This window comes from Amblyomma mixtum, chromosome 5 (assembly GCF_055824585.1).
Source record: "Amblyomma mixtum isolate Tamu chromosome 5, ASM5582458v1, whole genome shotgun sequence".
Classification (NCBI taxonomy): Eukaryota; Metazoa; Arthropoda; class Arachnida; order Ixodida; family Ixodidae; genus Amblyomma; species Amblyomma mixtum.
Window position 1 is genome coordinate 119,397,438 of NC_143016.1, and position 26,597 is coordinate 119,424,034.

General features: G+C 44.7%; 1 protein-coding gene across 4 annotated transcripts in view; it reads left to right on the forward strand.

Moving 5' to 3' along the window:
* Positions 1 to 26,597, forward strand: part of LOC149343509 (uncharacterized) — a 95,506-nt gene that overhangs the window by 42,992 nt on the left and 25,917 nt on the right. For all 4 annotated transcript variants that reach the window (XR_016283133.1, XM_089545946.1, XM_089545945.1 and 1 more), the window contains 12 exons: positions 34 to 104; positions 189 to 253; positions 915 to 1,062; positions 1,296 to 1,413; positions 2,636 to 2,736; positions 3,490 to 3,561; positions 3,649 to 3,755; positions 4,840 to 4,912; positions 6,864 to 6,968; positions 10,983 to 11,141; positions 13,012 to 13,146; positions 17,400 to 17,484. Coding sequence is in view for 3 of the 4 variants with exons in the window: in XM_089545946.1 (XP_089402072.1) it covers positions 34 to 104; positions 189 to 253; positions 915 to 1,062; positions 1,296 to 1,413; positions 2,636 to 2,736; positions 3,490 to 3,561; positions 3,649 to 3,755; positions 4,840 to 4,912; positions 6,864 to 6,968; positions 10,983 to 11,141; positions 13,012 to 13,146; positions 17,400 to 17,484 (1,239 nt within the window). In the remaining variant the exon portion in view is untranslated. The remainder of the gene's footprint in view (positions 1 to 33; positions 105 to 188; positions 254 to 914; positions 1,063 to 1,295; positions 1,414 to 2,635; positions 2,737 to 3,489; positions 3,562 to 3,648; positions 3,756 to 4,839; positions 4,913 to 6,863; positions 6,969 to 10,982; positions 11,142 to 13,011; positions 13,147 to 17,399; positions 17,485 to 26,597) is intronic.

The window sequence follows — 26,597 nt, forward strand, 5'->3', positions numbered from 1 at the left end:
AGTAGCTTCGAATGTTGCATTTTTGTCGCGCAGGCGAGGACTCTGAGGACATGTCGGCAGCCGGTCAAATGACCACATTACTTGGACTCCAGAACCAAGAAAACGTGAGAAGAATAGCTGCGCTCTAAGAACACCTATTTATGACAGTACATATAGCAGTGGTAATGAATGTGAACTTTCTTTTCCAGGTCGTCAGCGGTGTGGTTAAATGTTGGGCGTCGCAGTTCAGCTTCACAAATGTGAACTATAAAAGGTAAGCTGTCAATGAAATCTCTAATAAAAGCGATTTCCTCGCGTAATCCTGTTTCCTGAGGAAATGATTATTACTGTTTGGAACCTTTTTATGTGGCTTTTCGGCTGCACAAGAATTGATAACTTGACCATAGTAAATTTTAAGGACAACACTACCCGTCTGCTTACAGTGGGATTAATGTGTGTTCACAGGCACTAGTATTCGACTACCGAAATGAGCTAAGCGTATCGTATGGCTTACGGGATTACAATCCACATGCATGTGATGCTTATAACTCTCACGGAAGGCTATTGGTTTTGAGAAATTTCATATGTTCCTTGCTTGACCAATCAGAAAGGACAGAAACGTTCTTGTTGGAGTAATTGCGGCGGCGCATATTAACTGGATCTTACGAAACGTGGAAAACAAATAAAGCATTAAAAAAGAAGACACGTCTTTTGTATTTCGATAAAGAAGCTGAGATGAATTGCTCTACAGCAAGTTTTGGCTCGTTCAGAGACTCCAATACATTATGGTGCCCTTGAGTATACTGCTGTAATGCACACTTTGGGTCCTTCTCTGCGTTTTGGCTTTTGCAGATGTTCGAAATTATAATAAACACACTGTTAATACAGTACAGCCATTGCTATCATGTAACCACATAATCCTCGCAAAAAAACAGGCAGTATGGACAGCCCCTGGACGTGCCCATGGCAGTGGTCGTGCAAGAACTTGTGGACGCAAGCGCTGCGGGTGTTATGTTCACGTGTGATCCACTGACCGGGAGCCCCGCTCACATCACAGTGACGGCCAACTACGGTCTCGGGGAGGCAAGTAACACGCCCTGCCATTTCTTTGTATGAAAGGGCGTACTGCAGTCTCTACTCAAAAGGGCAGACCAAAGCTTGTAATATAATAGCGTCTTCCAATTTACGTCTCCTGGAAAGCCGGGGGAATATGGGAGAAAATTTGAGTCCTCCATGTCCATCACAAAGGGGTACGCCCTCGTGGCATCGCGATACAGTTTTGATTGAAGTGGATTTCTTTAATTTCTCTGTGACAGTCGGTGGTCTCGGCTTCGGCGGAGCCCGATACTTTCGTGCTCAAAAGGGCAGGAGTGGAGAGACCTTTCATCGAGTCCGTGCAGCTTGGCCACAAGTCAGTGTACACGACGTCATCCGGTGAGCCTGTGACTTATAACTTCTGATGGAGTGGTTTATTTGATCTTCACTTCGGCGGCGCTGTCTCGCTGTGACAAAGGAAGTGCGCGACGAAAGCAGTGAAAAGCACGAAGAGAAAGTATTCAAGCTTACCATGCTTGAGGTTGTCTGTAAAGCCAATGGCTCGGAAGCTTGAGCTGTGACATGTAAAAGCAGCGTCATCACCATCATCATCATCATCATCAATGATGCGTGCGCTGCAGAAAAGTCTCTGACAGCGCTGTCTCTTAGCTCTTTCCTGCTTTAGTCTGTAACGACATTCTATTCCTCGATGAGCACACCTACGTTGAACGTAGCTGGTATTGTCGCGTGGTATAAGTCAACCCTACAAGGGTGCATCGCTACCTAGGCTCGTAATCGGGCAGCACACGTGTGTAATAAACGAAGTATGATGTTTTGTTGGCAGTAACAACGAAACTTTCATAAAAGATCAGCGCTGTCGGGAAATAGCGCAAAGAAACCAGGAGTCGTTTCCACACTGCTTCCGCGACTCTTCATGCATCTTTTCCGTCACACTGTTATACTAATTGGTACCGTTAGCACCACATTGGTTTACAGTTTTTTGCTCTCTTCCTTGAATGGTTAGCACAGAATTCGAGGAATATTAGCCACCTGCACAGCCGAGAATACTTTTGTGCAATTGGCGGACGCCTCGCCTGTTCGAGGACAGGTTCGAGAACCCTGCTTCATGTCTTTACATTTCGACATTGAGTCCTTGTCAGTTGTTAAATTTTGTTCCTAATACTGAAAACTAAACCGGTATTTGACCTGAAGCGAGTGTATGAGCAAGCAAGTGAAAGTGTCGTCGGACCTATCGCTTTCATGAGTTAAATTGTATCGTCATGGAGCTTCACCTATATTCTGAATGCGGGGAATTCACATCAGGGTTTTCTTTTGTAATAGCAATAGCATTGGCCGTGAAGCCTAACATGTGGTATAGCGTGGTTTGTGAGGTGGATGTGGTGCATTCCATCTTTTATGACGTGCTCAAAGCGGACAAAATACACTGTGTACACTAAATGAGGGTTGCGCTCCTTTAATATCAAACGGTCTACATATCAAGGCTAATGCCTGACAGAAAACATTTACGCGCTTACATTCACATTACCGCGAAAGCATTAATGGCGTGCATATATTCCTCCTTGCCGTGAATTACATTGCTCTTCCGGATGTTCGCTTGCAGAGAGCGGTGGCGTGAAAACGGTGCCGGTGAGCACTGAAAAAGCCAACACTGCCTGCATCTCGAACAAGGATGTGGAGACGTTGGCCTTTATAGGCACTCAGGTAAAACAGAGCAAGGAGCTCATAATTAATCTAAATGTTCCTGAGCATACAATCGATCTTCGTTGAGCGAGCAGATAAAGACAAGTAAACGAGCAAAAAATTCGCAGAGCTAGCTGTGACATAATGTGACATGAGCCATGAAGCAAAAAATTAAATGGAATGTACTGCTCGAATGTTCCTGCGGCCTCCAAGTGCAGTCAGTATTTTTTTTTTGTTTTTCACCAACCTAATTACCTAGTAACCTGGAGTCGATGACAGAAAAGTATCAAATAAATGGTTGGAAGCAACAAACGAATCGCTCCATTGTGCCGTTTCTGTAGCGGTTGATTTTTTGGCTGCATTTAGCCTGTTGTAATCGAATGGATGAAACGGGCTTGACAGATGTGCCGTTAGACGCAGAATTTTCGAAATATGCGCTTCTACCAAAGGCCTTCCGCTTGCTCTTCGCACCTGCAGATAGTGCTGTTTGACCCTCCGCAACGAATACATATTGTACACTGGAAATACGTTTTACGACTTACTTTGCGATTGCTGTTGTCAGAATGACCTTGTCCGTCCTAACCAACCAAACGTTAAAGAAGCGGTCATCATAGGTTTAGCTTTACTGAAGAACAACCAGAGCAAGGCCTCAGTTGTAACAGCTTTTACGTTAAATATTTTGAACGCATTACTGTTTTTACAGTCGCACTAAGGCACGTTTAGGTCACTGTGAGAGCACATTGAAAATTTTTGCTTTCTTATATTCTTGAACAGATTGAGAAAACCTACACGACACCACAGGACATCGAGTGGGCAATCAGCGAAGGAAAGTTTTTCATGCTTCAGGTACGATGCGCATTTCATCGGTTATTACTTTTACTTATCAAAAGATGTGGATGCCTGTAAACACGACTAAAACGCTTCCCATTCCAGTGTCGGCCAGTCACAACGTTTCTCAGGGAGTCTGACTGCGAAATGATCCACGAATTTGACAGTGGCCTGAGATCAGAAAAAGAAGTGCTCAGCAAAGCAAACATGTCGTGAGCATCCGGTATTTTTCATGTTGCTTCTCTCCACTGCGAGACGCAAGCTGGTGCTGTATGTGGTCTTCTGAGTGTGGTGGTTTTGCGTGAAAGTGTGGAATTTCGTTAACATTCAGTTTGCATCACCTGTCTTTGAAAACTTCCATATGTTTTAGTCGACCAGCAGACGTGTGTTTGGCGCTCTTTGGCTGGAGTTGCCCTCAGGCCACAAAAATCTGTTGCCACCGTTATCAAGTTACATGTGTCCGCGGCCTTTGTGTATAGCACTTTCTTTTCGAATTTTACGTTTCGCGCAACTCGGAGGGTAAAAACTGGGCGATATTCTTTTTCGTTCAAATTTGTGCACAAGTCCGGTTGTTCCGCAAAAGTTTCCGTAATTCGGGTTTTCCGGTTTCTTATTTGCAGCAAAAAACGATTTACTACTATGAGCGTTCGTTTTTTTTCGGGACACATGATGCCTTACTTTCTTAAGCGAGGGAAATGCGCAAAAAAAGAGAAACGAGCGAGGAGATTGGTTGGTTTATTCTGGTTTACCGTCCCAAAGTGGCTCAGGCTACGAGGGACGCCGTAGTGGAGGGCTCCGGCAGCTTCGACCACTTGGAGTTACGGCTACGGAGGTAGTTTGATCTCATGTAACACACCACATAATAAAACAAGCCACTAAGAAGAAACAAAGGCCAAACACGATCGTGAGAGTTTGGCTCAGCCCAGTTATTCCGAGCTGCGGCATGCAGTGCATCGAAGAGCGGCTAGTCCACTAGTGTTCTGATCACAACTCTAGTGACTGTAAGCGGTCTATCATGGCTCTTTAAGATGCCGCGTCGACTATATCCTTAGTGCGTACGTATCCGCGGATACACAGTATGGTGGCGTTAATTTATGCAAGAAGGTGGCATGTGCCCTTGCAGCGAGAACCTTGAATGTGCACGTCATCCTCGTTTCACTCGAGATATGAATGCACGTGCTTTATTGTGACCGTTGAGCTGAGCTGTTTGTATTTACTTTTGTAATTGCCTTTTATGTCTGCCTGAGAGCCGGTTATCAGTGCGTATTTTACCACTTTTTATCCCTTTGTTCTCAGCGAAGTGCTTCCTGGAGCAACATCGCCCTTGAGCTTGGCCTACATGCGTATCGCCTTGGATGGCTACTCCCGTGTATGTACCAAAGCTTTTGCCGCTTTTGTAAAGCGAATATTCAAACTGTATTGCTTTGAAGCGATATACGCATGAAACCGAAGAGTAGAGCTGTATGTTTTACTATCGAGTATTAACTTTATTTCCTCGCGGTACTTCAACACCCTCTTGCGAAATAGATTTTTATTTATGGCATAAAAATTGTGACCATGAAGCAATGTTATGAAGAAGCGAACAAGAACTAGAAAACCGCGTTTGTAGGTTTATTCCTGACATATATGCAGGACGAAAAGTATAAATACAAAGCTATGAAGTAATAGCAACACGAATATAAGAACTGAACAAGAAGAAAAAAATTTATCGAATTTTAGAAAAAGAATTCGGATGAACAATACCAGGGCAGATAGCAGCCTGATATGATGAATCGAACAGTGTATGTTACGTCGTCATTGCTATTTTATTATGTGCCTTTCCCTGAAGCAGAAGCACAACGACCATGATTTCCATATTGCCACTCGGGCTGCATTGTGAAAAATTCGCAAGGTTTAGACACAAGGACGGCGACAGTGAGAAATTTGCTAGAGGTGCGGTCAGCTGGCGTTTTATCACGAAGAGACAAGCGGTGTGTGAAAATAGGTTGCGCTAGTCGCACAGCACGACTAGAGAGAAAATAAAACTTCATTAGAGACTTTTAGCATAGTGCATATTACCAGCGCTACCGCTAGCCCGTAAAACAAGCCGTCCATTCGCATGCGGAGACGGTCTGGAGGCTGCAGGGGCGCCGGCAGCTGCCTTGTGCTGGTGCCTCGGGGTCATATGCGCATGTGCACGGACGGCACGACACAGGTTAAGAGGTAGCATAACGCGGTAAACGCTATGCTAAAAGTCTACAATGACAGTCGAATGTATACCCATGAGATTCTCTTACGCTTACAGGAGAAGAGAAAACATTATACGAGCCTTTTAGGCCAGCCACGAAAGCTAGTATGACGAGGTGAAATTGAAACAAACTGCCACGTACCTAGCGATTGGCTGTTTAGCTACTTGCCGGTAATTAACGGAAAAAACTCAGCAACTGCAAAGTGAGGAAAGGAAGAGCGCTGGAAAAATTCCGCACTGAAGCACGTTTTTTTTTTGCTGTCGATGTGAGCTGGAAAATGATCTCAGGGAACAAAGGATAACAGAAAAAGGAGATTGCACTGTATCACGAATATCTGTAGGGGATCCGTGGACTTTAGAAGCTGAATAACTGATAACAACGAGAAGTGCTGCACTAAGAGCGCAAGCTGGGTGTCCGCACATGCGCTCTATGTGCAAGATTTTTTTACGTACTCGCTCCTCTATAAACCAATGCAAGCAGAAAGCATTTCCACATTTGAACTCCCATAAAGCACACTCTTCATTATGTTTCATCTATAAAATAGGGCTTCCGTTATAGGACCCGTTTCACCTCTAATAGCCACACTGTTAGGCCGAAATGTAGAGCATCATTTACGTTTTGGTATTTGAGTATGGTGGTTTTTTCCGCAAATATTGTCTCCTTTTACTACGGTAATAAACAAAATATGGTTTGTGGAATTCCGAAATAATGGGAAGTGATGATATTGAAAAGTTGAAGTATACGGACTTGACAGGGAATGTTTTGCTCAAAGCACTAAACCAGTGGTCCCTCAGAGCAACAAAGTGAATAGTATGGCGAAGGAAATGAAGCTGCAGACGCTAGAGTAGTGATGAGGCAAAGGAACTTGCTGAAATGGGATATAGGTTACCCAAAACTGATGCAATACAGGACACCACTCAGAGATTATTTGACCCGCTGCGCAAACGACCTCGCTTGTGAAGATGACATCAATGCAGGGATAAAATATCGCTGAGAGCATTGAGAACGTCGCAGCTCTTGAACCCATCGATGTCGCATGACTAAGAACGTATGCAAATGGCCATCTTGAGAATACTGGTCTGTTTTCTGCAGCCCTTTGGAGCTCGGTTAATGGTTGCCTTCGGTCCAGACACAACACAGTACGTGTCGCCGTGGATGCCGTTGCACCGCTACAACTACTTCATGTGGTTTTCTGACGTGAGTCCTGATGTATCCACATTTGGAGTTGAAGCTTGGGCAGGTTCTGGGGCCACATCTTGGAGGGGGATAGTTTTATTTGTACAATGCATTTCTTGAAATTTTGTGGTGCAGTGGTTATTAGGCCAATGTGTTTTCCCAGTGATAAGTTTTGCTCTGGTGGAGGAAGGAAGGGAAAACTTTATTTGCACTAATGCTTCTTCCTGCGGATTGGGGGCATCATTAGAGACGTCTTGGTTCTACCCCCAGGAGCCTTCTCTGTCGAAGTCGTCCGCCTCTAATCAATGGTCGGTTGCCCTCAGTCGCGCTGCCATTCCAGCTGTCCGACAATTTTTTTACCCTCTCTTTTCTGAGGGTTTAGAAACCGCTGCACCACTTAGACTTGAAAATAGACAAGATGATTGTGCACAGAGTAATAATTATCCGAGTTGTGATATTAAAGGGGCAATAAACGAAAACATAGATCGAAAGAAGGATATACGCTTGACCGACACATTACTCTTTGGGAACTTTACACAGAATTTTCCTGTGCTCTTGGTGCTCTTGGTCAGTGAATAATTTTAAAGAGTGTTAATCTATGCATTCAAAACTTCATTCTTAATCAAACAAAAAGATATACTTCCTCTGAACCCTGGCTGAATAATGATATTTTGCCATTGTCTCGCTGTTCCTCCGAACTGAGGCTCATGACACATAAGAGTAACATAGACTATTTTGCTCACTTTCACATGACAATAACTAAACTTTACACTAAATTGAAAGCTGCTAAATATTTGTACTCTGACCTTCCTTTAGTAGGACTGAAAAGAAATAACTCTCTTAAAATACGTAGCTACGTCTGACCTTTTCATATCATCTACCTCCCTTTTAATCAATGGCGAAATTTTCGCTGAACACGCTAAAATACCCGTTATGTTATTGGTTACTTTCACTTAGTCTTTACACAAGATAAAAACATGATTCCGTTTTCCTCGATTTGTACTCATGCTCACTCGATCACTGAGGTTATAGCTCCTAGTGAAGACACTTTAAATCGCATTCCGTGCCTTGACAAAACAAAATGCTCTGCACCTGACGGAGTTCTGAAGATATTTCCTACACGGTAGTTAGTTTGGTCTGCTGCTATTTAGCTTAGAATAATTTTTTACAGTCCCTTTGCCCAGCCATTATTCCTTCCTCATTGAAATGCGCCGCAGTGCGTTAAATTTATAAACGCGACTGCGAACAAACTTTCAACACCTGTCCCCCTACTGAGGGCTCAACATTGTTTTATTTTACACCACACTCACTCTGCTTGGTGTAAGTGTGGTGATTCTTCCCAGCCGACGCAACATCAGAAGTACCCAACGCTCTGTATTTCGGCTAATAAAATTTTTGCTTCAGAGTATGACTTACCTGCTGGATTAACCTCTAAGATCCGCCTCTACAGCGATTATTATATCCTGTAAGACATAAGTAACATTCAGTCAAACATGGTCACCACCTCTTTGATCAGTCTTTCGCCAGATTATGCACCTGGTGTAACACCTGCCAGAAGATCGTCAATTTTAGCAAATAGATATGGATTTCACTAACTGCTTGTCTTATGTACGATCTTATTTTATATTTAACAGATCGTCACTAAAGAGGGTATTGACATACAGAAATTTACAGGCCGATCATGACAGCTGGTTTGAGAAGCTGCGTCAGCAGTTTGATTCATCCTTGACGATTAGTTTGATGTTTCTAATTTAATGAATGTTTTACTCTAAGCCGAGGCTTGACACATGCACCAGAATTCTTCTGGAGGTTGGAGGTGAGGCACCCACTAGCTAAGGGGGGAAGAGGTGTGGGGTAGTGAATGGTTAGGGGTGGTTCCGTAGGGAAGCTGGCTTTCTAAGCAGGTTTTGAAATCGATTTTACTGTCGCATTTTTTTCCGCTTCTGCGTGACTTGGTTAGATGACGTGAGGTGGACGGTGGTGGGCGGCACTTCTGGAGGGTAAAGTCTTCACTCGCCGAAGCTTCACACAGAAGGCGCCGGCATTTTCGCCAAGTGCCAGCCGTACTTTCGTTATAATACCTCGGCTTCGTATTGACCTACAGTACATATCGGCCACATTAAGGCTAGAGCAGTAAGAAAGTTGTGTGGTTGTGGTGGCCGTGGCACGGAGCTCCTAAAGACACCGAACTATCAGCGCACAGGTGCCTGAAAAGTAAAATGGAGCACGCGAGTGGTCGGCAGTGCATTCAATGCTCACCTTATCCCCCACCCGAGTGAAGCCGAGCTGCTCCAATCAATGTTTGCCAGGGGTTCTCTTTAATGCTTCGTGCGAGGATTTATTTCTCGCATGCCGTGATTCGGTGGTTGAACAATGGCTTCGAAGCGAAGCACTAACAATGGCGGACACGCGAACACGCCCTCTGGAAGTTGTCACAATCTTGAGGAAGCAGAGAGCCCGGGACGCCGAAGACCAACCCTCATCGAAGTCATCATCGGCAGCTTTTATTCAGTATCCTTCCTGGTATAAGAAATCGCACGCTTTCGAGAGAGAAACGATTGCCTCTTTGTTTCTAGGAAATGGAATTGAAGGTGGAGATAAAATGCGTGTATCATGCAGAGTGGAGGCCAATGAGCATTGTTGCTGCTTACAATTTCTTAAAAGAAAGCCGATGATTTGTAAGCATTAAAAAAAATACCATTTCGGCATCTGTTGGCGACTTTCGGTGCCGGTCTCTTCCGCGAGTCCTACCACGCAACGTCGTGTGGCTGGCGTGATATTGGTCGTGAGCGGCTACCATTGGCTCGCCAAAAACCGCAGCAACGTTTGTAGACAAAGCAGGCGAAGGAGACGGCGTGTGGTGCCGTGGCGAGGGAGCAATCGAGCCGCCAGAAAAAAAAAGAAGAAACAAACCGAGTCGGACGACGTATTCGCGGGCGGAGCCTAGTACCGGCCGGTAATCGTTTTTGTTTTCTCGCTCGCTCCGGCGTATACGTCGGGAAAAACAACGAGGAAGGTTGTTTTTATTAGCCGATATATATGGTGTTGCATGAGTAAGATCAAACATTTTTGTAGGAGGATCATGGGTGATTCAAGGTACACCGGCCTCTCGCTTTTGGTGCCGTCGGTGGAAACCATTTCAAATTTGCACTGCTTCACCGTTTCCGGTTACCGGTTGCATAAGTTGAATGTTTCGTTCCAATTTCGAGCTAAGTGTTCGAGTGTCTTCTGGGAAAACAAACCTTCATTTAAACCCTTTTCAAAGAGCGGAGCTTAAAAACAATTTTAATGGAGGTGCTTTTCTGGATATATCACGTGTCTTGTGCACTGTTCAAGAGCTCGAAGTGCACAAACGTATGTCACGTAATCTGCCTGCAACTTCCAAGCAGAATCCTCTGGAGTTAGTCTGCCTATCCTTCCTTTTGCTTTTGTCTTACTCTCCAGTGCTGTGAAAAATACCTAATTAACTTTTCGTCTCACAGAACACATGCTTGGCTTACGGTTGCACCTCCATTAGTTTGTTGATTAGGACGATGTGCTCTGATCTGTTTGGCCAGTTCAGCTCGTTGCATCACTGTGCTGAGATTATCCATGAACTAAAACGCGCAATAGAAACTACTGCAAAGTTTCTCCTTACTGAATTACGCTTTACGTCAAATTTATTCGGGTTGAAGAGCTTTTTTCACCATAGAGAAAACATTTCATCATAGAGAAAACGGGGGTACCATGCAGGGGAAAGCTTATACACATCGGGGCACTGGGAATTGCACCCAGCACATCCCGGATGCAAGGCAACGTTCTCCGCCATTGGCAATCAAGGCTTTATGTCAGCTAAGTTGGCGGGTGATTTACTCAGTTCTGTTTCCCTCAGAATATTACTTCTTGACGTAGATGTCTCGATCCTGTCTGGACGATATCTTTCTAAGGCACTTGCATTGATGGCGACATTCTGCTACTGGCACTGTGTAGGTTGTCCGCCACAAAATGATGGTTATTTCGGCCCAACACGTGGCGTACTTCTCTATTTAATTATAGGGACACCAGAAAACCGGACCCGATGCCACTACTCTGGACAAGTCACTCATGTACAGCGTCATGGGACGGGATGTAAGCGATGTGCTCGTAGCTGGCGTCAATAGGAAACGGCCACTCGACAAGAGGAAGCTACCCTTGCAATTGTACCACACCGCGAAGGTGAGTTCATCTGATTATGGCATCGTCTACGCAGCAACAACAAACAAAAGCAATTAGCTACACAGCTGCGATCACCTTCCGGACTTAAAATACATTCTTTGGTAGCTTAGTAGATGGTTATTAAGAAAAATGTAGAAGCTCGGCTCACGTGCAAAAATGACGCGCTTGACCTACTTCCTTCCCTGATGCTACTGCGTTTGTCTCTGCGGCGCCCTCACAAGCGGGGAAGCTTTAAAGCGCAAGCACTACATAAAGGCTGCTGATGAAGCCCAGCTAATACGGCGACTTGCTGTGCTAGGGGGGGGGGGGGGCGTGTGCTCGTTTTTTACGCCTGACCATGGTGAGCGTATTTTGATCTCAGTAAAACACGAATGTATCTTCGCACAGGAACGCTGCGAGAGGTTAAAGGGTGACGTGTTTTGAATGAATCGGGAACCCCTCTGAATGAAAGGCTGGAATTGTGGTTGTGGGGGAGACAGAAGCTGTTTAGAAATTTCGAAAATTTTCACACACACACACACACACACACACACACACACACACACACACACACACACACACACACACACACACACACACACACACACACACACACACACACACACACACACACACACACACACACACACACACACACACACACACACACACACACACACACACACACACACACACACACACACACACACACACACACACACACACACACACACACACACACACACACACACACACACACACACACACACACACACACACACACACACACACACACACACACACACACACACACACACACACACACACACACACACACACACACACACACACACACACACACACACACACACACACACACACACACACACACACACACACACACACACACACACACACACACACACACACACACACACACACACACACACACACACACACACACACACACACACACACACACACACACACACACACACACACACACACACACACACACACACACACACACACACACACACACACACACACACACACACACACACACACACACACACACACACACACACACACACACACACACACACACACACACACACACACACACACACACACACACACACACACACACACACACACACACACACACACACACACACACACACACACACACACACACACACACACACACACACACACACACACACACACACACACACACACACACACACACACACACACACACACACACACACACACACACACACACACACACACACACACACACACACACACACACACACACACACACACACACACACACACACACACACACACACACACACACACACACACACACACACACACACACACACACACACACACACACACACACACACACACACACACACACACACACACACACACACACACACACACACACACACACAGGCACGCACGCAGGCACGCACGCAGGCACGCACGCAGGCAGGCAGGCACGCACGCACGCGCGCGCGCGCACACACACACACACACACACACACACACACACACACACACACACACACACACACACGCACGCACGCACGCACGCGCACGCGCACACGCACACGCACACGCACACGCACACGCACACACGCGCACACGCGCACGCACACACACGCGCACGCGCGCACACACGCACACAGACACAGACACACGCACACATGAATAAATGCCTACTTCTGGGACGGTATTACGATGGCACAGACCGTTGCGTAAACAGCGACGCGTGTTAACAAGCCCATTATGATACAAGGCGCAGTTTGACATCGCGGTGATATGTATCGCATGTATTTCCTTATATTCCTCGTCTACCTATTCTCTTCAACAGATGTTGCTGACCGTCAACCATGGCTTGGAAAAAATTGCAGCTGAAACAGAGAAGCTCGAGCTATCAGTGAATGAAGAGATGACTGCACAGGAGATATACGACTACATTGGCCGCAGCCTACCGCATCTTCGCGAGGTATGGCAAGGCCAAAACAGGCTCCTAAAAACTAACGAGCGAAAAGTTTGCAAGAGCTGTATACAAATTATTTGCATTACGAGAGTATTAAGGGTAGTAACTGCGGTTATTTAGCTTGTTTATTTATTACTAACTCTTTTATAAACATATGCTGTAAATGTGTACAGAATATGCATGCAACAGCAAAATTTACCTTTCAATAATTAGTTATTTGTGGCTTAGATGTTTAGAAAAAACGTTAGCCGGTTTTGCACATGTTTTTATCATAGCATAAACCCGATGGTGCGCAGATAACCAATTCAACACTCCTGAAGTAGTCCCCTTATTTCAAATGAGCGTCAAACAATCGACATTCTGACGCCCCAACGGTCGTCGCTCTAGAAACTTCAACGCTGTAATCATAATTTCTTAGCAGTATTGAAGCAAAGTTGGCTGGATACAACTTTCAGATTTAACAGTTGCATTTAAATTCTCTTTATTCAGCTGTTTTGCAGCGAATTGAGCAAAACGAACGTCTATAGTCTCTTTTTGTTTCGTCTCTCAGGTGCAAAGTGTCATAACGGTGTGCCGTTAACGGCCACGCGATTTCTTTTTCTATTTCATAGCAAACAGGAGGCGAAAAACAGAAGGGTATGTGAGCATATGTCTTTTTCATTCACATTGAACCAATTTTAAATCTTGAGCATTGCTGCGGGTGAACACTGCCTGGAATAAGGTGAAGCCCCCCAAAAGTAAAAAGAAAACGGCAGCACCAATCTAGCACTCACATGATCTTGCTTTAGCGATAAAGTGCGCCTGGCGTGCATCAAGAACTTGAAAGAAGCGGATTTCCCCATCTACTGCAACTTTTGTTTCGGCTCACAGCGTCTGAGAATCATTCGTCAGATACCAAGAAAAAGCCAATTAGGAATTTGTTTTTTGCAAAACCAGTACAAAGGCTCGTTACTAAGGCAGTGCGAATGTTCGGAAAATTTGGATACGAATCGAGCTTTATACATTTTATATTTTTACTTGATCTTTCACTGAAGAGAGGCTTACAGACCGACCCCACACTCCACTTAAATGAAACAGTGCTGCCTATTAAAAAGGAGCATAAATTTTTGGGCGTAACATTTGACAGAAAACTTACATTCCTACCCCACATAAATAACCTAAAAAAGAAAGCCACTAAATCACTTAACATAATGAAAGTACTGTCTCGAAAACACTGGGGGTCTGATAGAGCATGCCTCCTACACATCTATCGCTCCTTGACACGTTCCATCTTAGACTACGGATGCGTAGTGTACGGATCAGCACGGCCATCTTATCTGAAGAAACTAGACCCTACGCATAACTCAGGCCTTCGCCTTTCATGCGGCGCTTACAGAACATTGCCCATAACCAGTCTCTACGTCGAGACAAATGAACCCCCACTAGAAGTCAGAAGAAACGCCCTTACATGTACATATGTTTTCAAAGTGAGATCCTTGCCAAAACACATCTGTTATTCCATCGTAACAAAGTGCCCTTCTAGAATAATATTCAGGAACAAACCACAAGCTACCAGGCCTCTGATTTTAAGGTTCGAAGAGATATGCCAGAATCTTGGCATAGCTGACACATTACCTAACATGGCTCAAAGACGGGACCCACTTGCCCCATGGAATAATTTTCACACCGACTGCGATCTCACGCTTACACAGTTCCGAAAAACACAAACTCCCCCACAACACATCATCCAAGAATTCCTTGCACTCGAGGAAAGGTACAGTGGCTTTGAAACTTTTTATACTGACGGTTCAAAAACAGCCGATTGTGTTGGAAGTGCCGTAGTACAAGGAAGATGGGAAAAAATAATAAGACTTCCGCAGTATGCATCCATCTTCACTGCTGAATGTTATGCCATCTGGGTTGCGGTAGAGAAAATAGTAAATGAGAACATAAGCAACAGCGTTATTTTCACAGATTCGCTCAGTGTACTCACAGCGCTTCACATCAGAAATGCAGTCACGCCACTACTCGGCGACATCATATATAACATAATAACAGCCACTGCCCACGGACTAAACGTCAAATTCTGTTGGGTCCCTAGCCACGTCGGTATAAAAGGAAATGAAAGAGCAGACGTATGCGCAGCTCAAGCCCGGAACAAACAAATCGAGAAAGTAGATTTACCGTTTAAGGATTACATGAAATTAGTACATTTTAAACTAAGGAATAAATGGCAGGCAACATGGAATAATACAATAAATAATAAACTCCACTTGGTTAAGCCTGTGTTGGGCGAATGGAAAACATGTACTCACCAGGAACGCATTAAGGAAGTCATTTTATGCCGTCTTCGCATAGGACACACACACCTCACACACAACTTCATACTAACAAAACAAGACAAACCTATATGTGATGCATGCGGAGACGACCTCACCGTGAACCATTTGCTATACTCATGTCGAAAGCTCGAAACACTGAGGAAGAAACATTTCACACGGTTTTACAATGAACAAATCCCTTTTCATCCATCACTGGTTTTGGGAGAGAATGCACTTGTCGACTTGTCTTGCACATTTAACTTTTTACAAGAAGCAAATATTCTAAACAAACTATAGGTTACAACAACTCTAACACATAAATTCTAGAAACATGCATTTAACCCCGTGCTTTACAATTTATTGACATACCTCATCTTGCCTTGTTTTTGAAACACCTCAGCCACTGTCTCATTCCTGAGAAGATGGCTGAGGTCCCTATTCCATCGGGTGGGAACCTCGAGATCCTTGTCCAGCCAAGGATGGCTGCTGAGGTTACCGACCCTATTTAAAGCTTTTACCATCAGTCACTTCTACAATTTTCTCATATTTTTACTAGGTTGCAGGAATTAACTTTTTAGGCCCTTTACACCGCCGTTCATTTAGACTTTTGTACAACATCCTATATAAAACAATTTTATACCCTGAGCTTGGCGCATGATAGCCTTAGTCGCTTATGCGCCATAAAACAAAACAAAACACACAAAACACACACTTGATCTAAAAATTCTTCAGGGTATTATTAGCAATTTTAAACATCTCTCGAATCTTGGAGACGAATTCGATATGCGAGAATACATCAATAAGAATAATTTCAGCTTGTTTTGTTTATGGTGAAAGGTTTGCCGACCTCATCTCGCGACAAAACATGACGCCTGTGTGCGCTATTCTCTTGGCTATGCGGTCGTGATTAGTCTTTTTTAGTTAAATTTAGGCAGTGACTAGGAGCCCAGTTGTAGTGCTTGTAGAGGACAAGGTTTATCGTACTGCACCACTCGAGAAGCGGAGGCAGATGGCCTGAACACGAAAAGAAAGTGTAGGGAATACTCACCTGGGGCGCCGGCCTAAACGAAACGAGTACGTGAGAGCTATAGAGCAAAACAGGCGCTGTGATGGTGCGGAATCGGCGATCTCCAAGCGGCGTCGAATACAGCGGTTTCAAAGACGTTATGACAGACAATATTCCTATCACCTGTATGCAAAATGCACACTCGCGTGGGCGCTCTTACCACGAATGCACCAGGTTATGAAAGCAGAAATCAGCAAGGAATATGAAGGCCGCACGAATCTTCTTTTCGTTAACAGCACATAAAGATCATACGCTAATTCGGATTATATGTGGTTTATCTCTCCTCATCTCACGCCGGGCTCAGGGAACTGTTCACACTGAATTCGGCGTCAATATTCTTTCGACACGTAATCTTTCAGATCCGAACCATGCCTTTAGGGTAAACGTTTACTGGTGCATCTTTCAACAATATCTGGTCATCCGGTTTGCAGAGATAAAAGTCTTATTGTTAATAAGTGAATCTGTGCTTTATTATTTGTTTTTTCTCATCTATTTTCTCAAAGGGAATAGAGGTGATTGATTGATTGATTATTTGGTATCTAATTCGATATTAGAAGCTACATTTTTGTATTCGTTTCTGATTTGAAAATTAAAAATTATCCCAACCCTACGTATTACGCAAACAGTTGATATTGAGCGTCAAAGTCATCATGCCGGCTTTAGAAGTATTGCCGCATCTTACGAAACGAAGCAGACCAACAGCTGAATCTCAAGACTGCGTCAGAGCTATTTAGGAACGCGTTCATGAAGGCGGTATTTACAGAAAGCGAAATGAAATGTAATTGCACGCTGAGAACAAGGATGCGGTCTAGAGTAAGCGCCGTTTGCAATTTCTGCTAAGCCATACTCTGTAATTTGTATTGTTTGTGACGTTTCTTTTTTTTTTTTTACAGCCTACAGTACATTTATTGAAGTCATTTGCCTGCTCCTCGCTCTACAATCTCATTGTTCTTCAAATTCTTGGAAGCGCGAACGGGGGTTTGTATGCTTGCTTACTTTTGTTTCATGTTTGCAAAAAACTGTGGGGAGTTTGTCATTGAGTTCAAAATTTTCCCGCTCCTTGCGTGACGCCGCCAATATTCTTACTCTCCTGCATACAATGATAAATCGGCCTTTGTTTTCTTAGAAATCTTCCAATGCGGTAGTGCTGTTACTAAAACTGAATATCATGAAACTGCGCCTACCCTCCGACGTTGATGGAAATACTTTTCAGCCAACTTTAACGCACCAGACACTCAGTAGCCCAGTGGTGTCTGAGAGCGTCGGATGTGCTAAGTCCTTTCACTGCAATGCAAACACGCACTGTTTGCACAAAAGATATATTGTTATAGAGCTATGAAGGCTAAATGTAACAGCAGCATTTACTCGAATAAGCGAACGATGTAAGATGGCCCTAAAATTCAGTTTGCGGAGTAAACAAAATGCTTAAACATATAAAATGCTACCTTGCTACTATAATTTCACAGTTGTTCCATGAAACGCTAAGTTAGCAGCAAAAAAATGAAAGTTTGCATTTAACCGAACGTACAAGAAAAATTCGTCCTGGTCCGGGGACCAGGACGAATTTTTCTTTAACTACGAAGTTTCTGAGAAAGCTGTATAGCTTTCCTTTGTAGCCGTATGGCTGCGCTCGGGTGGATGCCAATGAGTAATTACTCCCTTTTACAAATCTACCCCACCTTGGGGGATTCCCCTAAAACATTTGACCGACACTGTAATTTGTTCCATTGACATTGCATAAATTACTTCGAGAAACGCGTTGACTTATAAGGATTTCTGAAAAACAGCATTGCGTCTTTTTTTGTAAGAATTATTTATCTAGCCTGGTTGCACGACAATGCTGGTAGTATTTTTTGTAACTAATGGTGTGCTTCTAGAAACTCTTGCACAATTTCAGCGACCTATGGAGGAAGGACTCAAACAGTTTACTCTACTGGTCCCGAAGCATGTACAAGCTTGATGAAAAGCTTTGTGACATTTTAAACGCATCATATAGCCATTGGCACCTCAATGGCTTGGCTTTCAACATTTGACATTGAACCAGGCTGCTACCTCAAAGGAATGTCTTCTTCCAGAAATATGAACTTTCTCAGCCGTATTTTTCTTGGTATGATACTGTTGTAGAAAAGCACCGTTTATTCGTTCCGCGAAATCATGATAATCTGTTCTTGGTAGCCGTAAAGCTTTTCATATGTGCCGAGGCATATCCTCAACAAAACCACTTAGACAAAGATGAAGGACACCTACGATGGGAATACGCATAAAATGCTGTAAAAAGTGCAGTTCTTTAATCCCCTACTTTATTGTTCGCTGTAATTCGTAGCCGAGCTGTACGTAGAACATCAGTAGGAAGTGTGCCGTAATTAACAATACAAGTGTAAAAAAGAAAGGCACTATGTTTATTCGGGCTGGACAGGACCTAACGTCGTTTCAAGCAGTCGAATCGCATCAAGTAGCACATATTACTCCTGGCTCATTGACCTCGTATAGCTTTTGTAAGAAGTTCAGAGCCCAAAGGAGTTTGCTTCTAAGCCATGCAGTATGTCTCTTGTTGCTTCCATAGGAACCCTAACCTTTGCAGGAGGGAGGGCGAAAGTTTCTGTCAGCTTCCAGGTGTTTTGGACGCTGGTGACGCATAACGAGCCACTTGCAGGGCCCAGAAGCAATCCCACCTAGCCTCTAAACTTTTGACCAAGTCTGTAGAAACCTCATGGATCATTCGCACCACTTGCATTTCGAGGAGTCAGCAATGTGATAGTGTGTATGTACAGCCTTTTCTAACAAAATTCACAAGGACACCTAATACAATATGTATTACCAAGCGATAGCATTTGAAGCTGCTGATGCCGTCGCCGGAAGTGACGTCACTACCTGTCTTGTGACGTCACATTCCTAAGCCAACGGGCGAGTTTTATGACTTCAGACGTACGAGGGGGTACCCATAAGAAACCGGACTAAATTTTTTGGTCGGCAAAGCTTCTGTGGTACCGCGTATTGCCACTAGGAGCGCATAGAACGAACATTGACAGTTGACAGCCGTGCTGTGCGGACGTGCGTTTTTGGTGCTCTTCGGATCACGCGTGGAGACCGGGACCGGACAGACTGCGAGAGCGTCTGCGTAAAATAGATGAGTACTTTCCTTTAATAGTTTTAAAAGTGCGTTTAGTTTTTTAGGCTGTTAGGGGAAGTGCAGGTTAAGGAATAGAATTTAGGTCAGTGACCTAATTTCGGCCGGGACTATTTGGCCGACAGTTGTCTCAGTGTTTTTTTTTTTTTGTGTGTGCGTTAACTTTTAGAGAGATAGCTATTTTTTCCAAGTGATTGATCGGCATTTGCGGTAGCCAGACTTTTATTTGATTTTGCACGTGTTTTCAAGTGTTTTCGTCTTGAGCGTGTAGATATCTGGGCATTTGGTGCAAGCAATAATCAAGTGTTGCTACGATGGTTAAGTTACTGAAGGTTAGATGTATGGAGTGTGAGGAATCGGTGAATTTAAAAGAAACGCGGTTCGATTCAGTGGAGGAGGCCGAAGGCGCAGATTTTATGTGCAAATTCTGCGTATTAGGTGCACGCCTGGACAGGGCTGAACAGGCGAACAGCGAACTAGTGCTAAGGATGGATGCTCTAGAAACAGAGTTACAGATAGAGAGGGCAGAGAAGCGTAAGCTTCAAGTACAGCTATCTCAGATCGAGTCAAAAACGGCTGACACCGCCATTGGAAGCCACAATGGCGGGCATTCCAGCGCCAGCCACGTGGATGGGGCTTGCACTGGCATGGACAGCGAGGGGCCAGTAGGTCAGACATGTTCAGGCAGGAACAGCTATGCACAGGAGGCAGCTGGGAATTCGAGAGGCGGTACTGAGAAGGGGTCCGGGCTACTTCCAGGAAATGAGGGCACAGTCGCTGATAAGAGGCAGCGAGATCCGGAAGTTAGGAGGGAGTGGCAGAGTACCCTAGTGCTTATCGCTGGTGACTCAAACATGGGGCGCTGCAAAAGAGCTATTCTGGACCGGGTGAAGGGTGATAGGCGGGTAGCAGTCGGGGTGTTTCCAGGAAAGACAATGGACGATGTCCTGACAGCGACTAAAAGTGAACTTTCCGAGAAGGCTGCAAGGCGTAACTTGGTAGTCGTAGCGGCGGGGCTAAATGATGTCCTGAATGGTAACGCCGCACAAGTAGGGAAAACATTAGCTGAGGGAGTTGACGGTATAAGGGCGATAGCACAGCAAGCGCAGATCGTGGTGTGTACAGTGCCTGAGGTACAGGGAAGGAATGCAGAGGTTGCTAAAGACGTTGTGAATCTTAATCGCGAGATAAGGCAGTTAGGCCTCGAGAAAGGCTTTGAGGTGGTAGAAATAAACAAGGAAGTGCACAGGGCAGGTTCGGGCAGAGACTTTGGACGAGATGGCATCCATTTCAGTGGAAGGGTAGGAGAAGAGATAGGCAGGCGCCTGGGAGGCCGAGCGGTAGCTTTTTTAGGGGGTCCACGGTGGCTCAGGGCGTAGGTGTAGGTAGAAGCGATGTAAATGTAACAATGGCGGCTGATCCCAACAAAATGGCCACTAGGAGGCCCAGAAAGAAAACTACGAAAAAGAAATTTAACGCCAGGATCAGTTACATAAACATGCAAGGGGGTAGAAAGAGAGCGAAATGGCTAGAAATAGAACAGCAGTTAAAGGACGAAGCAGTAGGTGTGTACGCTCTATGCGAGACACATCTGAGGGATCTAGAAGATCCACCTTTCATCGATGGCTATGTCTGGGAAGGGTGCAACAGAACAACAACGGAGAAGAAGGGAGGAGGAGTAGGTATGCTGATACATCAAGGAACAAATTGGCAAAGAATAAAATCAACTTGCAAAGAACATGTCTGGGTATCAGGTACAATTGCTGGCAAAAGGACATGGCTAGGGGTAGTTTATTTAGGGACCGGGGACAAATGCAGGCAAGAAAACAAGGATCTAGTTAAGTGCCTCAATGACGATATAAAGCAGATTGGAGACGGTGTCGATATTATTTTGCTTGGAGACATGAACGGCCACATCGAGGATCTGGATGGATACACAGATTGTAACGGGAAGTTAATGCTAGACTTGTGTGAGCGGCACAACTTAGTTATTGTCAATAGAGAAACTAAATGTGAGGGACAAATCACGTGGGAATCCCGTAACAGGCAAACAACCATTGACTACTGTCTAATGTCGCAGGGCATCTATAGCAAGCTCGCAATAATGGAAATAGACGAAGAGGGGAAGGACAGCCTAGGAAGTGATCATAAACGTATTAGTCTACAGTTGGGAGCCCTAGTCAAAAGAGAAATGCAACGAAGTCCAAAAGACAACGCAAAATTAAATGATGAACAAATAGCGCTAATATCAGCCGATATAGAAGAAATAATTGAGAAACGCCACATGGAAAATTGGGATTATAATCAGTTGGAACTGCTCATCGCTACAAAAATGAAACAAGTGAAAGGAGTTAACCGCTGGAGAGGAAAGAGGAAGCCACGAAGCTGGTGGAATATGGAAATTAAGGAGGCCATCGAACAACGACGGGTGGCTTCAAGGGAACACAGAGAAGCAAAGAGGGCGCAGTTATCTGTAGAGGAAATAGGAAAAAAATGGGAATCTTATCGACAAAAGAAACAGCAAGTTCAGGTCCTAGTCCAGGCTAAAATAAAGCAGTCCTCTGATAAATGGCTGGCTGAAGTTCGCGAGGCAAATAAAGGGGGGCCAAGAAAATTCTGGAACCATATAAGCTGGTTGGGAAAAACAAATCAAAGAAAGCAGGAACAGATTATAGATGCTGAGGGAAAATGTTTGGAGGGAGACGATGCTGTGGACTACATTACGTCATTTATAGCTGCGTCTTTTAGCGACGCCAATGGGGTAATCTCCCCAAGTGAGGCGGCAACACAGGACAGCACAAAAGAGAACAGCTTAGAACTGACTAGTCTTAACTGGGAAAAGGCGGAAGCGAATATTCCTAAAACCACATCCGCAGGGATAGACGAAATTCCAATTAAGCTGATTAATGAACTTGGCCCAAGAAGCAAGGACGCGCTGATAAAAGCATTGGAGGCAGTCATAACAAATCAGCAAATTCCGCACAGCTGGAGACAGAGTAAAATGAATTTGATTTATAAAGGGAAAGGAGATAAGATGAACATAAAATCCTTCCGTCCGATTACGATAACATCTGTTATGTACAGGCTGGCAATGCAGGCGGTGAAATTAAAAATGCAGTCATGGGTAGAAGGGAATAGGATACTCGGAGAACTTCAGAATGGGTTCAGAAGGGGTAGGCGGTTAGATGATAGCCTGTTCGTGCTTACCCAATGCATAGAAATAGCTAAGGCGGAAAATAGACCTCTGTTTATAGCCTTTCTAGACATAAGCGGTGCATACGATAACGTGAACAGGGAACTCCTGTGGAGCATATTGAAAGATTTAGGTATTGGTGATGAGGTAATTGATTTTCTACAGGAAATCTACCGAGATAATGAAGTTGAAATTACATGGGAAGGGAAAAAAAGTACCACAACTGTAGGGGTGCACAAAGGATTAAGGCAAGGTTGCCCTCTATCACCGCTGCTGTTCATGCTTTACGTGATAAATATGGAAAGAAGGCTAGAAGAAAGTAATCTGGGTTATAATCTATCGTACAGATTAGGCGGAAATGTAGTTGAGCAGCGACTCCCGGGTTTAATGTATGCGGACGATATTGTACTGTTAGCAGATAGCCAGGAAGATTTACAAACTTTGGTTAATTGCTGTGGAGACGAAGGAGACGCTCTAGGATTCAGTTTTAGTGCAACTAAATCAGGTGTGATGATTTTTAACGATACAACTGATCAGGTGCTTACAATACAAGGCCACGAAATACCCAAAGTGGCCGAATACAAATACCTCGGGATATGGCTAAACGAAGGGCAGATATACACGGAAAAGCATGAACAGGCTCTTAGGGCAAAAGGACGAAGAGACGCCGGGATAATGAAACATAGGGCATTATGGGGGTACAACAAATATGAAGTACTAAGAGGTATTTGGAAAGGAATAATGGTGCCGGGACTTACTTTCGGCAATGCGGTTCTGTGCTTAAGGGCAGAAGTTCAGTCGAGATTAGACGTAAATCAGAGAGCTGTTGGAAGATTAGCACTAGGTGCCCACGGCAAAACCACAAACGAGGCAGTACAAGGGGATATGGGCTGGGCATCGTTTGAGGCACGGGAAGCCAAGAGTAAAATACTATATGAAGAACGCCTGAGGAAATTGGACGATAACAGATGGGCAGCTAAGGTATTTAAATATTTATACAGAAAGAACGTTGACTCACAGTGGCGGAAAAGAACTAGAAAACTAACCAGTAAGTATGCCGGTCATGAGGACGGAGAAAGAAAGAGCATTAAACGACAGGTTAAAAACGCGGAAGTTAAAAATTGGATGAATTCAATGGAAAAGAAACATAGTGTAGAACTATATCGATTCTGGAAAAGGCAGATCAGGAAAGAATTTTTCTATGATAACTCAAGAGGCAGTGCCCTACTTTTTGAAGCTAGATCAGGGTGTCTTAGAACGCGCAGCTACAAAAAGAAATTTAACGAAGAAGATGACACATGTGCAGTGTGTGGTAGATCTGTGGAAACAATTGAACACCTCATAATCAAATGTGATGGTATCCATCCGGATGTCGATGCAGGCACAGTCACTCTTTCTGAGGCCCTAGGGTTTAAAGATAACAATGGTCATGTAAATAAATCTGCAGTGGAAGTCAGCAAAAAGCGATTGGAGGATTGGTGGTTGAAAAGCAGAAATGTGGCATAAGGTTAGAATAGTAGGAAACCGTAGGCAAAGTTGATGGAGAATCTTAATGAGAATTGCCAACACAGTAAACAAAAAAAATAATAAATAAAGAAAAGCTGAGCATGGTGGCAATTGCCACCACCCCGTTTCAAAGGGGGCGCTCCTATCCATCCATCCATCCATCCATCCATCCAGAGTCAGTAAGCCGAGTGCCGTCGTTGAAGGAGGTCAGACTAGTTTAGGCAGAGTTTTAGAGTGACGACTGTTTTGTGTGAATGTCGTTTTTGCAATGGATGATTTTCGTGAACAGCGTGCGCCGGTGAAATTCTGATTTTTGCCCGGAAAAAGTTGGATAGAAACTCTTGAAATATTAAGAAAGACGTACAAGGACGATGCTAAGGGGACAACTCAAGCGTTCCTGAATCGAATCCTGAATCAAATCAATAATCATGCCAATGGAAAACTTCAAATTCACCTCGCCTCAAGAAAGCTCGTCAGGTGACACCAAACCTCAAAACAATGCTGATTTGTTTTTTCGACGTGAGAGGAGTCGCTATTGAGAATTTGTTCCGCAGGGTCAGACAGTTAGCCAGGCTTTCTACTTTTATGTTTTGAAAAGACTGGGCAACAGTGTGCGGTGGAAGCGGCCAGATTTGTGGCGGTCGGGTGACTGGTTTTTCCATCATGGCAATGCCCCCGCTCACAAAGCCCTGTCTCTACGACAATTTTGGACCAAAAATGGCATGAGCCCTATTCCTCAACCCTCATACTCCCCCGACCTTGCCCTGTGCTACTTTCTTTGTTTCCTAGAATCAAAAGGCAGGTGAATGGAAAGCGTTTCGCTGATGTTGCTGAGGTGAAGAAAAAAATGATGGAGGCACTGTCAAGCATCATAAAAGATGAATTTAAACAATGTTTTGAAAAATGGAATGAAAGATTTGACAAGCATATCATTGCAAGTGGGGAATACTTTGAAGGAGATTGAAGGTCTGTGCTTAAAATGTGAACAAATAAGTTCAAACAAAAATAAGTCCGGTTTCTTTTGGGTACCCCCTCGTATTGTTTCTCGATAAAGCTTTTAATGCTACCGATGTAAAATGTACAGATTGTCAGGCTTGTTCTTTGGCTATGCAGTCGGCTCAGTATGCATCGCCAGCGCTCTAAATTTCTGACGGGTGAGTACAGCTGTCGTTATCACTCTTCCATTACTTAAGTGTCTCCACTGCGCCGAAAGAGTGTCACTAAGAAGCCATTCCCGTTTTGCAGGGCAGCTTCGCAGACCCTGTTCTGCCCTATAACAGGCTAGTTCTCGTAATAATGCCCCAGTTTGCAGCTCGATGATGCAGTTCTAAGAAAGACGACAACGCTGCTTTGTGCATTGAAGCTTTTCTGAAAATATTACTACGGACGCTGGGAGGACGACGAAGTGGTTTTGTTAAGAAGACGACGCTGAGGTGCGAGCTTGTGTGCTGTGAGACTACTCCAAGCCGTCGGTCCCTTGCGTAGCAGATTACCTCTGCTGTTTTTATTGCTGCTTCTAGCCGCCACGTATCATTTGGTGGAGGTGCTGGTGGAGGGCCTCGCCGGTGTCAATGTGGTGGGCGACAACAGAGGTTTGACCCAAGGGACGGTCTCCAAAGTCAAAAATATCACTGTAGGAGGACAAGAGGCTGTGAAGAGCTGTAGAATCAGCAGAGGGTAGATCGGCCGCTATCATCCGGGAAATAGAATCCTCACTGGAGGGCTGCGATGTAGGGACATTGGATACGGCAGTCGTTGGGTCAGGAGCCAGGACAGAGACTGTGCAATCGGTCAATGGGGACAGATCAGCAAGTGAAATGCCGGTCGGAAGTACCTGAGGGGACAGGCTGAAGTTGAGGACAGGGAGGCAGGTGCAGTTGTTGGTGATGTGGACAATGGTGTGGGGAAAGAGGACATTACGATTCAGAATCACAGCGGTGATAGGGCAGGCGACGTAGTCGCCATCAGGGACGGGAGGAGAAGGCGACATAGGGATGTAGACAGCAGCTTGTGGCGGGAGACGAGCAAACTCGGTGGATTGAAGGCGAGGTGAGCTGGTGGAGTCGTCATTGCACAGGGGCAGATCCAATCGGAGAAGGCCTGAGGAACAGTCAATAAGAGCTGAATGGGCGGTTAAAAAGTCAAGGCCAAGGATTATGTCCTGAGGGCACCTGGTCAGGACGGTGAACAGAACGGGTATATGACGTCCGGCAATGCTGACTCTCGCAGTGCACATTCCAATCACGGCAGCGGGGCTGCCATCGG